At 44.3% G+C, this 13103-nt stretch overlaps 1 protein-coding gene across 6 annotated transcripts in view; it reads right to left on the bottom strand.

Annotated features, from left to right (window-relative positions):
• The window catches only part of VPS41 (VPS41 subunit of HOPS complex), a 172033-nt gene that overhangs the window by 54167 nt on the left and 104763 nt on the right, over window positions 1–13103 (bottom strand). For all 6 annotated transcript variants that reach the window (XM_073332850.1, XM_073332853.1, XM_073332854.1 and 3 more), the window contains 2 exons: window positions 8691–8806; window positions 2764–2820 (listed from right to left, as the gene is read on the bottom strand). In XM_073332850.1, coding sequence (XP_073188951.1) covers window positions 2764–2820; window positions 8691–8806 — 173 coding nt within the window. The remainder of the gene's footprint in view (window positions 1–2763; window positions 2821–8690; window positions 8807–13103) is intronic.

Raw genomic sequence — 13103 nt, 5'->3', positions numbered from 1 at the left:
TTATTTGAGCATAAGCTTTCATCAGCTACAGCTCACTTCATCAGATGCATACTGTGGAAAGTATAGAAGATCTTTTTATACACACAAAGCATGAAAAAATGGGTGTTTACCACTACAAAAGGTTTTCTCTCCCCCCACCCCACTCTCCTGCTGGTAACAGCTTATCTAAAGTGATCACTCTCCTTACAATGTGTATGATAATCAAGTTGGGCCATTTCCAGCACAAATCCAGGGTTTAACAAGAACGTCTGGGGGGGGGGGGGGGGAGAGTAGGAAAAAACAAGGGGAAATAGGTTACCTTGCATAATGACTTAGCCACTCCCAGTCTCTATTCAAGCCTAAGTTAATTGTATCCAATTTGCAAGTGAATTCCAATTCAACAGTCTCTCACTGGAGTCTCGTTTTGAAGTTTTTTTGTTGTAATATCGCAACTTTCATGTCTGTAATCGTGTGACCAGAGAGATTGAAGTGTTCTCCGACTGGTTTACGAATGTTATAATAATTCTTGACATCTGATTTGTGTCCATTTATTCTTTTACGTAGATACTGTCCAGTTTGCCCAATGTACATGGCAGAGGGGCATTGCTGGCACATGATGGCATAGATCACATTGGTGGATGTGCAGGTGAACGAGCCTCTGATAGTGTGGCTGACGTTATTAGGCCCTGTGATGGTGTCCCCTGAATAGATATGTGGGCACAGTTGGCAACGGGCTTTGTTGCAAGGATAGGTTCCTGGGTTAGTGGTTCTGTTGTGTGGTATGTGGTTGCTGGTGAGTATTTGCTTCAGGTTGGGGGGCTGTCTGTAGGCAAGGACTGGCCTGTCTCCCAAGATTTGTGAGAGTGTTGGGTCATCCTTCAGGATAGGTTGTAGATCCTTAATAATGCGTTGGAGGGGTTTTAGTTGGGGGCTGAAGGTGACGGCTAATGGCGTTCTATTATTTTCTTTGTTAGGCCTGTCCTGTAGTAGGTGACTTCTGGGAACTCTTCTGGCTCTATCAATCTGTTTCTTCACTTCCGCAGGTGGGTATTGTAGTTGTAAGAATGCTTGATAGAGATCTTGTAGGTGTTTGCCTCTGTCTGAGGGGTTGGAGCAAATGCGGTTGTATCGCAGAGCTTGGCTGTAGACGATGGATCGTGTGGTGTGGTCAGGGTGAAAGCTGGAGACATGTAGGTAGGAATAGCGGTCAGTAGGTTTCCGGTATAGGGTGGTGTTTATGTGACCATCGCTTATTAGCACTGTAGTGTCCAGGAAGTGGATCTCTTGTGTGGACTGGACCAGGCTGAGGTTGATGGTGGGATGGAAATTGTTGAAATCATGGTGGAATTCCTCAAGGGCTTCTTTTCCATGAGTCCAGATGATGAAGATGTCATCAATATAGCGCAAGTCGAGTAGGGGCGTTAGGGGATGAGAGCTGAGGAAGCGTTGTTCTAAGTCAGCCATAAAAATGTTGGCATACTGTGGGGCCATGCGGGTACCCATAGCAGTGCCGCTGATCTGAAGGTATACATTGTCCCCAAATGTAAAATAGTTATGGGTAAGGACAAAGTCACAAAGTTCAGCCACCAGGTTAGCCGTGACATTATCGGGGATAGTGTTCTTGACGGCTTGTAGTCCATCTTTGCGTGGAATGTTGGTGTAGAGGGCTTCTACATCCATAGTGGCCAGGGTGGTGTTATCAGGAAGATCACCGATGGATTGTAGTTTCCTCAGGAAGTCAGTGGTGTCTCGAAGGTAGCTGGGAGTGCTGGTAGCGTAGGGCCTGAGGAGGGAGTCTACATAGCCAGACAATCCTGCTGTCAGGGTGCCAATGCCTGAGATGATGGGGTGCCCAGGATTTCCAGGTTTATGGATCTTGGGTAGTAGATAAAATATCCCAGGTCGGGGTTCCATGGGTGTGTCTGTGCAGATTTGATCTTGTGCTTTTAAGGGAGTTTCTTGAGCAAATGCTGTAGTTTCTTTTGGTACCTCTCAGTGGGATCAGAGGGTAATGGCTTGTAGAAAGTGGTGTTGGAGAGCTGCCGAACAGCCTCTTCTTCATATTCCGACCTATTCATGATGACAACAGCACCTCCTTTGTCAGCCTTTTTGATTATGATGTCAGAGTTGTTTCTGAGGCTGTGGATGGCATTGTGTTCTGCATGGCTGAGGTTGTGGGGCAAGTGATGCTGCTTTTCCACAATTTCAGCCCGCGCACGTCGGCGGAGAAGTAGAAGTCCAGTAGGACTGTAGAAGTCCAATAGTGCTTCCGCCGACGTGCACGGGCTGAAATTGTGGAAAAGCAGCATCACTTGCCCCACAACCTGGATTTGTGCTGGAAATGGCCCAACTTGATTATCATACACATTGTAAGGAGAGTGATCACTTTAGATAAGCTATTGCCAGCAGGAGAGTGGGGTGGGGGGAGAGAAAACCTTTTGTAGTGGTAAACACCCATTTTTTCATGCTTTGTAAAAAGATCTTTATAAAAAGATCTTCTATACTTTCCACAGTATGCATCCGATGAAGTGAGCTGTAGGTGACGTAAGCTTATGCTCAAATAAATTGGTTAGTCTCTAAGGTGCCGCAAGTACTCCTTTTCATTCTGTGCTTTGGGACTGACCTCAGGAATCTGAACGCTGGTTGGAAAGTGTATAACTATTGTCTGGAATAACGTGGCCAGATGAATATAATAACCAACATTCCTATGAGGAATATAAAACACCATGCAGTGTTTTAAAGAGCAAAAAAAATTTATTTTTTTTTTGTAGTTTTTAAACTTACCAAAATCCTATGTTTTTTTATGGTCTTCTGACTGATCTCAGCTGCCATCAAAGCCTCCTATATTCATACGATAGAAAAGTGACATACAAGTCAGATATACAAAACTTCTACATAGAAAGCTCTAGAAGTGCATATATCAAACCCTTTTTATTGTGCCTTGTGTTTGACGCACTAGAATTTTTAATGCCATGGTTGGATGAACAGCTTAGAATTCATACTCAAACAAAAGCAGTCAACCAAAAAGAAAACTGCTTTTGTTTCCATCTGGGTTCACTCCACATTAGTATATTAGGATCAAATTTCAGGACTATGACAATATATAATGCAATACCACTGGTTAACGTTCAAACAAAAATCCGCTAGCAAAACCTATACGAAAAATCTGTTTGAGAAAAGATATAATTTTCTTTATTATACTCAACCAAAATACCTTCTCCAGTCAGAATGGTTTTTTCATTAAGTTTAATTCGTAGTTCTTCCTTTAATTCAAATGTGCAGAAACAGACATGGCTTTTTAAAAGCAAAATGAAAAAAGTGAAAGCTTAATTTAGATTACAACACGAGCCAGTCACTGGTTATTAGCCTCGGAGGGCTTTCACCAAGCCCTAGTCTACACTACAAGTTTAGGTCGAATTTAGCAGCATTAAATCGATTTAACCCTGCACCCATCCACAGAACGAAGCCATTTTTGTCAACTTAATGGGCTCTTAAAATCGATTTCTGTACTCCTCCCCGATGAGATTAGCACTGAAATCGACATTGGCGGGTCGAATTTGGGTTAGTGTGGACGCAATTTGACGGTACTGGCCTCTGGGAGCTATCCCAGAGTGCTCCATTGTGACTGCTCTGGACAGCACTCTCAGCTAAGATGCACCGGCCAGGCAGACAGGAAAAGCCCCGCAAACTTTTGAATTTCATTTCCTGTTTGGCCAGTGTGGCAAGCTGATCAGCACAGGTGACGATGCAGATCTCATCAGCAAAGGTGACCATGGAGTCCCAGAATAGCAAAAGAGCTCCAGCATGGACCGAACAGGAGGTACTGGATCTGATCGCTGAATGGGGAGACGAATCTGTGCTATCAGAACTCCGTTCCAAAAGATGAAATGCCAAAATATTTGAAAAAATCTCCAAGGACATGAAGGACAGAGGCTATCACAAGGACCCGCAGCAGTGCCGTGTGAAACTTAAGGAGCTCATGCAAGCCTACCAAAAAACCCAAGAGGCAAACGCCTGCTTGGGGTCAGAGCCCCAGACGTGCCACTTCTATGATGAGCTGCATGCAATTCTAGTAGAGTGAACCAATGGGGTAGGTTTTCATCAAGGAGAAACAACTACCCCACACCTGTACGTGGACTCCTGCAAGGGAATCTCATGCAACAGGGATGAGGATTTTGGGGAGGAGGAAGATGAAGAGGAGGGGGAGGTTGAAGATAGCGCACACCAGGCAAGCAGAGAAACCTTTCTCCCTGACAGCCAGAAACTGTTTACCACCCTGGAGACAGTACCCTCCCAACCCGGGCTCCCGGACCTTAAAGGCAGAGTAGGCACCTCTGGTGAGTGTACCTTCGTAAATATAATACACAGTTTAAAAGCACGCGTGTTTAATGATTAATTTGCCCTGAAGACTTGGGATGCATTCGCGGCCAGTACAGCTACTGGAAAAGTCTGTTAACGTGTCTGGGGATGGAGCAAAAATCCTCCAGGGACATCTCAATGAAGCTGTCCTGGAGGTACTCCCAAAGCCTTTGCAAAAGGTTTCTGGGGAGGGCAGCCTTATTGCATCCTCAATGGTAGGACACTTTACCACGGCAGGCCAATAGCATGTAGTCTGGAATCATTGCATAAGAAAGCACGGCAGCGTGTGGTCCTGGTGTTTGCTGGCATTCAAGCAACATCCGTTCTTTATCTCTCTCTGTTATCCTCAGAAGAGTAATATCATTCATGGTCACCTGGTTGAAATATGGGAATTTTATTCAGGGGACATTCAGAGATGGCCGTTCCTGCTGGGCTGTTTGCCTGTGGCTGAAAAGAAATCATCACCGCTATTAGCCATGGGGTGGGGGGAGGGGTGAAGCCATCATCCCAGAGAATTGGGTGTGGTGGGGGGTTTAATTGGGTTTGTGCTGCATGTTAACCCGAAAACATCAGCCCCTCCTTTTAAATGGCCAATGTGTCTTTTTCAATTTTACTCTCCCTTTTTTCCTCCCACAGCTGCAAATGTTTCAACGCTGCCACTAGCATTTCCGTCCCAGAGGCTAGCACAGATAAGGCTGGCGCAGATAAGGCGAAAAAAACGCACTCACAATGAAATGTTATCTGAGCTCATGCAGTCCACCCAAACTGAAAGAGCCCAGCAGAATGCGTGGAGGCAGACAATGGCAGAGACCAGGAAAGCACAAAATGAACGCAAGGACAGGAGGGACACGCGAGAGGACAGGTGGCGGGATCAAAAGGAAAGGTGGCGGCAGCATGATGAGAGGAGGCAGGATGCAATGCTGAGGCTACTGGAGGATCAAACTGATATGCTCCGGAGCATATAGTTGAGGTGCAGGAAAGGCACAGACCGCTACTGCAGTCCCTGTGTAACCAACCGCCCTCCTCTCCAAGTTCCATGGCCTCCTCAACCAGATGCCCAAGAATGCGGGGGGCGGAAAGAGCCCTCCGGGCACCCAACTACTCCAACTCAGAGGACTGCCCAAGTAACAGAAGGCTGGCATTCAATAAGTTTTGAAGTGATGTGTGGCCTTGTCCTTCCCTCCTCCCCCACCCCACCTGGTGCTTCCCTCCTCCCCCACCCCTCCCGGGCTACCTTGGCAGTTATCCCATTTGTGTGACGAATTAATAAAGAATGCATGAATTTGAAACAACAATGACTTCATTGCCTCTGCAAGCGGTGATCAAAGGGGTGAGGGGAGGGCGGTTGGCTTACAGGGAAGTAGAGTGAACCAAGGGGGCGGGTTTTCATCAAGGAGAAACAAACAAAACTGTCACACCGTAGCCTGGTCAGCCATGAAACTGGTTTTCAAAGCTTCTCTGATGCGCAGCGCGCCCTGCTGTACTCTTCTAACCACCCTGGTGTCTGGCTGTGCGTAATCACCTGCCAGGCCACTTGCCTTAAGTTCTCACCCACCATAAACGTCTCCTCCTTACTCTCACCGATATTGTGGAGCACACAGCAAGCAGTAATAACAATGGGAATACTGGTTTTGCTGAGGTCTAACCGAGTCAGTAAACTGCGCCAGCGAGCTTTTAAACGTCAAAAGGCACATTCTACCACCATTCTGCACTTGCTCAGCCTATAGTTGAACAGCTCCTTACTAGTGGCCAGGGTGCCTGTGTATGGCTTCATGAGCCATGGCATTAAGGGGTAGGCTGGGTCCCCAAGGTTAACTATCGGCATTTCAACATCCCCAACAGTTATTTTCTGGTCTGGAAAGTAAGTCCCTTGCTGCAGCTGTTCATACAGACAAGAGTTCCTGAAGATGCAAGTGTCATGTATCTTTCCTGGCCATCCCACGTTGATGTCGGTGAAACATCCCTTGTGATCCACCCACCAGTGCTTGCAGCACCATTGAAAAGTACCCTTTTATGTACTGGCTGCCTTGGTGGTCTGGTCCCAAGATAGGGATATGCGTTCCGTCTATCGCCCCACCACAGTTAGGGAGTCCCATCGCAGCAAAGCCATCCACTATGACCTGCACATTTCCCAGAGCCACTGCCCTTCATAGCAGCAGCTCAGTGATTGCGTTGGCTACTTGGATCGCAGCAGCCCCCACAGTAGATTTGCCACTCCAAATTGATCCCCGACTGACCAGTAGCTGTCTGGCATTGCAAGCTTCCAGAGGGCTATCGCCACTTGCTTCTGAACTGTGAGAGCTGCTCTCATCTTGGTATTCTTGCGCTTCAGGGCAGGGGAAAAGGGCAGGGGAAAACAAGTCATAAAGTCCCATGAAAGTGTCCTTAGGCATGCAAAAGTTTCGCAGCTACTGGGAATCATCCCAGACCTACAACACTACGCGGTCCCACAGGTCTGTGCTTGTTTCATGGGCCCAGAATCAGTGTTCCATGGCATAAGCCTGCCCCATTGCCACCAGGATGTCCAAATTGCAGGGGCCCGTGCTTTGAGAGAAGTCTGTGTCCATGTCCTCATCGCTCTCGTCACCGCACTGCCATCGCCTCCTTGCCTGCTTTTGCAGGTTCTGGTTCTGCATATATTGCATGATAATGCGCAAGGTGTTTACAATGCTCATAACTGCAGTGGTGATCTGACCGGGCTTCATGCTTGTCGTGGTATGGCTTCTGCAGGAAAGCAGCGTTACAGGGCAAGCGGTGGTTGGATGACCACTTTTGCAGACCTACTGTACCGTCTGCTGCCACGACACAACAGCTGAGCGGGCTGCACGCTTACTGTGGTATGGCAAGACAAGAGCAGCTGAGTAGAATTGCAGCAGCAGCGGCCCTGCAAGACCACCAGGAGAGCAGAGTGCCAGTGGAAGCAGTGGATGACAACAGTTAGCAGTCCTACTGCACTGTCTGCTGAAAGCAGTATGGCGCCTGCACGAAAAAAAGGCACAAAATGATTATCTGCCGTTGCTTTCACGGAGGGGCGACTGACGACATGTACCCAAAATCACCCAGCGACAATGTTTTTGCCGCATCAGGCATTTGGAGCTTAACCCAGAATTCCAATGGGCAGCGGAGACTGAGGGAACTGTGGGATAGCTACCCACAGTGCAATGCTCCGAAAGTCAACGCTAACCTCAGTACTGTGGACCCACTCCACCGACTTAATGCGCTTAGTGCATTAGTGTTGGTGGACACTCAATCGACTGTATAAAATCGCTTTCTAAAAAATCGACTTGTATAAATTCGACCTAATTCCGTAGTGTAGACTTACCCCAAGACACACAAGCTACCACTTGAAAGGTACTTGAGTCTTGTGGGACCCACTGCAGTGTTTTGCATAACTACAGAACTGCATTCACCATTTTGAATTTATTCCTCAGGAGAAACAAATCCTCATGGATGTTTTCAAGATAATCTGCATCGGGGATATCAAAATTTAGTTAACCACAGAAATACGTGCTGAACGTGGACGAGACTTATGTTCTTTTTTCCCAGACGTTTTGAATTTGACTTTTAAACGCATGCATTCAGCTCATTAATAAATTTAAATTAACCTTTGCAAATGTCTTTAAACAGTCTACCAAGTCCTCTAACTGTTTCACTACAGGAAATCAGAAAACTTTGGTATTGCATTAATATTGCCTATAAGATTCCACTTAAAGACACATTGCAAATTGTGGAACCAATACTAGGTGCCTAAAATCAGTATTTAGGCACCTAAATAAATGACCAGATTTTTCAAAGAAGCTAAGCACTTTAGTTCCTAGTGTAGTCAATTACCACTGCTGGTGTTCAGCCATTTTCAGAGTCTGGCTACTTTAGGCAGCAAAAATTGTATATTTGGTCCTAAATTATTTAATACTTTAAAAACTGTGCCACATATAAAAGAAACTACATCTGTGTGTTACCTCTTTCAATATCTAATGTCTCAGAATGGTGACTTCTGATGCACCTAAAGTGAACCTCTTTTCCTTAATCAGTTTGTATGGACCCAAAAAATATCTGATTCCCAGTTCACTTCTTCAAAGTCAAATAGCATTACTAATTTTAGTGACATCTAAAACATTCCGAATCAGACACAGACACACCCTTTCCATAAACTACACATTTAAGCTCCAGTCTTGCAAAGATTTACGCAATGGGACTGCATGTGTGAGTAAAGCTACACATATGCTTATGTGATTACAGGATCAGGAACCAAGCTTAAAATAAGGCCTAATCATTCACATGGGATGGCAACATTACTATGGAGAACACCACTTTCAAACATAAGAAATTAAAGATAAAGTGATAAAAATTACTTCATATTTCTTCTTTTCAAGAAGCCAGTCAATGTGGTCATCTTGGTCCCGCTCTTTAGCCACAACAATATCTCTTGGACTAATAATGTAAAACAGCGATTCACCCTCAGAATGCTCTGCAAACACATGACATTTTATTATTTTATTTTCCTAAAGAAAAGCCTTGCATTTTAGTTCATCTTTGGGAGAAAAAAATAAATAGAGATGCAACCAAGACAGCAAGCCGCTTCTGCAGAATATGATGACTTTAGGTGCTGTATGCTCCAATAAATTAAAACTGGTTTAAAAAGCAAAACAGCTTTCAATACTCACCACAGCTTATTGAAAATTCTGATTCATCCTTTATGTATAAACTTTATGTTGGTTTAGAACACACAGTTATACTGTCAGAGGACTATTATACTACTAAGTCTGCAATAAACCCACCTTCCCCATCCAAGTCAAGGCCATCAAAAGCATAAGTGATAGATGTCATAACCCCGGGGGACTTGGTACATCATTACAGCAATGCATTTGCAATGTGGTAATTTATAGGCATTCACCAATCATTTAAACCCTTAGTTTGATTAAGCTTGAAGTAAAAATTCACTCAAAAAGGTAAAATCTTGCATAGAAGACGACTGCTCAAAAGTGCATTTCTTTCCCCAAAGCCCGAAAAAAAAATCTTCTCAATATTTTGTAGACACAGGGATGAAATTTGCCCTAACGCTATCTATCTATATATATACACACACCCACAAAACAATTTATTGTACTCTGTATATTCTAAACCATCAAAAAGTTCATACATGGTAGATGAATCAGAATGTTAATTGAAAAGTGGAGCACCATAGTGTGGACCAGCTTTGTGTTTGGGCATAGGTATAAAGCAACCCCAATTCTCTTGATGGGAACACAATGGTTTGAAGTCTGGCAGAGGGTACACTGCATTTGCAATTACTTAAGGGTATGGATGTGCATTCACGTTTGGAAGGCCTACTTTGATTTGAAGTTGACTGTATGAGATACTTGCTGCTGGGTAAGATGTTTAAATCAGACTCGGCTTTGAGACTCCAGAAGGGACCATTATGATCAGTACTTAATTTGTAATGAAAGAGGAGCTGGGACTCGAACAATTTTTTAAACATTTATAACCGATGCAGGAAGCCTAGAGATGCCGGGGATCAGCCCTGGCAAGCCCTGGCACAGAGCAAGCACTGATTATGATCCTCCTGCATAACATAGGCTATATAATTTCACCCAATTGTTTCTGCATCAAGCCCATAATTTTTGTTTGAACTAGAAAATACCTATTTAGAAAGACAACCAATCTTGATTTGAGGACTTCAGGTAATGGAGAGTACACCACATCTTTAGGTAAGTTGTTCCAATGATAAAACTGCCTTCACTGTTAAAAATTTGTACCTTACTTCTAGTCTGAATTTGTCTAGCTCCAGCTTCCAACCACTGGATCTTGTCATTCCTCTGTCTGCTGGATTAAAGAGTCTTCTGCTCTCAAATCTCCTCTCTGTGTAGGTACGTAGGGGTAGATTTTCAAAAGCACAGGCTAGGTCAGCAGAAGTTAGGATCCCAGTGCCTTTGAAAATCTACCCTCTTATAGTCTGTGATCAAATCACAATCTTCATTTTGAGAAATTAAAGAGATTACGCTTCTTCAACCTCATGCTGTAAAGCAGGTTTTCCAGACCGTTATTAGGCCTTGTAGCTCTTTTTCTGAGCCCCCGCCAATTTATAAATATCCTTTTTAAAGTGCAGATGCTAGAACTGAGCACAGTATGCCAGGAATGGGCTTACTAATGCCATATACCAAGTAATGCTACCTCCCTACTCCTACTCCATATTCTCCAAGGATCACTTTTAGTCCTCTTAGCCACAATATCGCACTGAGAGCTCACATTCAGCTGGTTACCCATCATGACCCCCACATCCTCATCAGAGGCGCTGCTTTGTAGGTGATACCCTTCATCCTGGGGACAAGACCTAAGTTCTTTTTTCCTAGATGCCTGTTGTGATTTTGACCTTAAAACACATGTTTAAATGAGCACAAGTGATCCACATCATTCTGCATAATCTACCTGTATTTATTATTTACCATTTCACCAATCTGTGTGTCATCTTCAAACATTGCCAGTAAAGATCATATATTTTCTTCTGGATCACTGATAAAAATATTGGGTAGCACTGGGCCAAGAACACATGGCAACAGAATCTCATGATAAACAACCCAACTGAATGATGATTCCACCTCAATAATTACTTTTTTGAGATCTGTCAGTCAGTTTTTAATACCCTTACTGTATTCTGCATTGTTTTTGTACAGTGCTAATTCTTTTAATCAGAAGAAGATAGCCCAATGGTTAGGATGCTATTTTAAGCCCTGGTTTACACTTGGGGGGAGGAGGGGGAAATCGATCTAAATTACGCAACTTCAGCTACGGGAATAACGTAGCTGAAGTTGACATACTTAGATCGACTTACCGTGGTGTCTTCACAGTGAGTCGATTGCTGCCGCTCCCCCGTCAACTCTGCCTGCACCTCTCACAGCAGTGGAGTACAGGAGTCGACAGGAGAGTGCTTGGGGGTTGATTTATTGTGTCTAGATGAGACACGATAAATCGACCCCCGCTGGATCGATCGCTGCCCACCCCATCCGGCCGTTAGTGTAGACATACCCTAAGACTTGGGAAACCCAGGTTCAATTTCCTACTCCACCACAGATCTCATATATGACCTTGGGCAAGTCACCTAGGATGAGATTTTTAAAGTTATTTAGGTGCCTAGAGATACAGATAGGCTCGCCCTAGGATTTTCAGAAGGGCCTAGCCATTTAACTCCCACTAAAATTCGGTGCATTTAGATGCCTGAATAACTTTAAATAGCTCTCTTAAATGTCTCTGTGCCTCAGTTTCCCATATGTAATATGCGGATAACAGCACTTCCCTACCTCACAGAAGTGACGTGCAGATAACACGATGGATAAAAACCTACACTGTTTTCAAAAATAATATAAATCATATATTTAAGTAATATATTATTTAAGTTATATGCATTTTTAAATACACTTATTTAAAATTAAATTTGAAATTATCACAAAAACGGTTACCATCCTGTTCTGTGACTATTGTTCTTTGAGATGCATTGCACATGCCCAGTGCACTTCAGGTGTGCGTGCACGCAGTGCAGCAGAGCCGGAGCTGTTTTTTCCTTCGTCCAGGCAGTGCATGCGCCTTCACATGCTCACATTGCCAGCTGATGGTATAAAGAACAGAGCTGCCCCTGGTCCCTCTCAGTTCCTTTTGACTAGATAGACTCCTAGATAGAAGGGAAGGAGGGTGGGCTGAGGAATGGACATGTGCAAAATATCTCAAAGAACAAGAGTTACACAACAGGTTAGCAACCGTTTTTTCTTCTTTGGGTGATTGCATGTGTCCATTCCACTTCAGGTGACTCACAAGCATTTAAGACTAGAGGAAGGTTTGGGAGTCTAGCTGAACAACAACTGAAGAACTACTCAACCAAATTTGACATGGTTTCTGGATTGCAAGGCTATAGCATAGTGCTTTGTAAAAGTATGCACCAATGACCACGTTGCAGCTTTACAAATGTCTCTTAGAGGTACCCGAGCCAGAAAAGCCACAGAAGCTGTTAGGGATCCTGTGGAGTGAGCTACAAACCTGCTTGGTGGATGTACTATGGCCATGTCGTAGCACAAACTTATGCAGGATGAAATCCACCATTATATCCTCTGCATAGAAACTGGGAGGCCTTCCATCCCCTCTATAACTGAAACAAACAGCTGGTTAGATCTTCTAAAAGATCTAGCTCTGTTCAAGTAAAACACTAATGCCCTTCTGATATCCAAGGTATGAAGCCTCTCTTCATTCTTATGAGAACATGGCTTAGGAAAAAAGGATGGTTAGTATACGGCTTGATTAAAGTGGAACTTCCAAACTACTCAGTGAAGGACTTTGAATGAGGACATAAATATACTTTGTCCCTACAAAAAAACATGTATGAAGGGTCAGCAACCAGGGCATGTAACTCTGTCACCCTCCCCATGGAGGTAATGGCCACCATTAAAATCTACCATCATAGACAGATGTAACAAAGAAGTGATGGCCATTAGCTCAAAAGGCAGACCCATTAGCATTGCCAATACCAAAATGAAGTCCCAGAGACAAGTGGGATCTGCTATTAGAGATGTAAAGCCTGACCAAACCCCTTAAGGGTCTCATGGTTATAAGGTCAGAAAACACTGATCCGCCCCCTGTCGGTGGGAGGAATGCAGAGATAGGAGCCTGATTGTCTTCATAATGGCTCAGGACCTACTAGGTGACTTTGCAGCAGGAAGAACAGTAGAAGATTTTGAAATGGGAGATATACCACAGGGATTCCAAAAAGTCAGTGGGGTGGC

This window comes from Lepidochelys kempii, chromosome 2 (assembly GCF_965140285.1).
Source record: "Lepidochelys kempii isolate rLepKem1 chromosome 2, rLepKem1.hap1, whole genome shotgun sequence".
Lineage (NCBI taxonomy): Eukaryota > Metazoa > Chordata > Testudines > Cheloniidae > Lepidochelys > Lepidochelys kempii.
The sequence above is the reverse complement of the archived record's forward strand: the minus strand, read 5'-3'. Positions and strand labels throughout refer to the sequence as shown.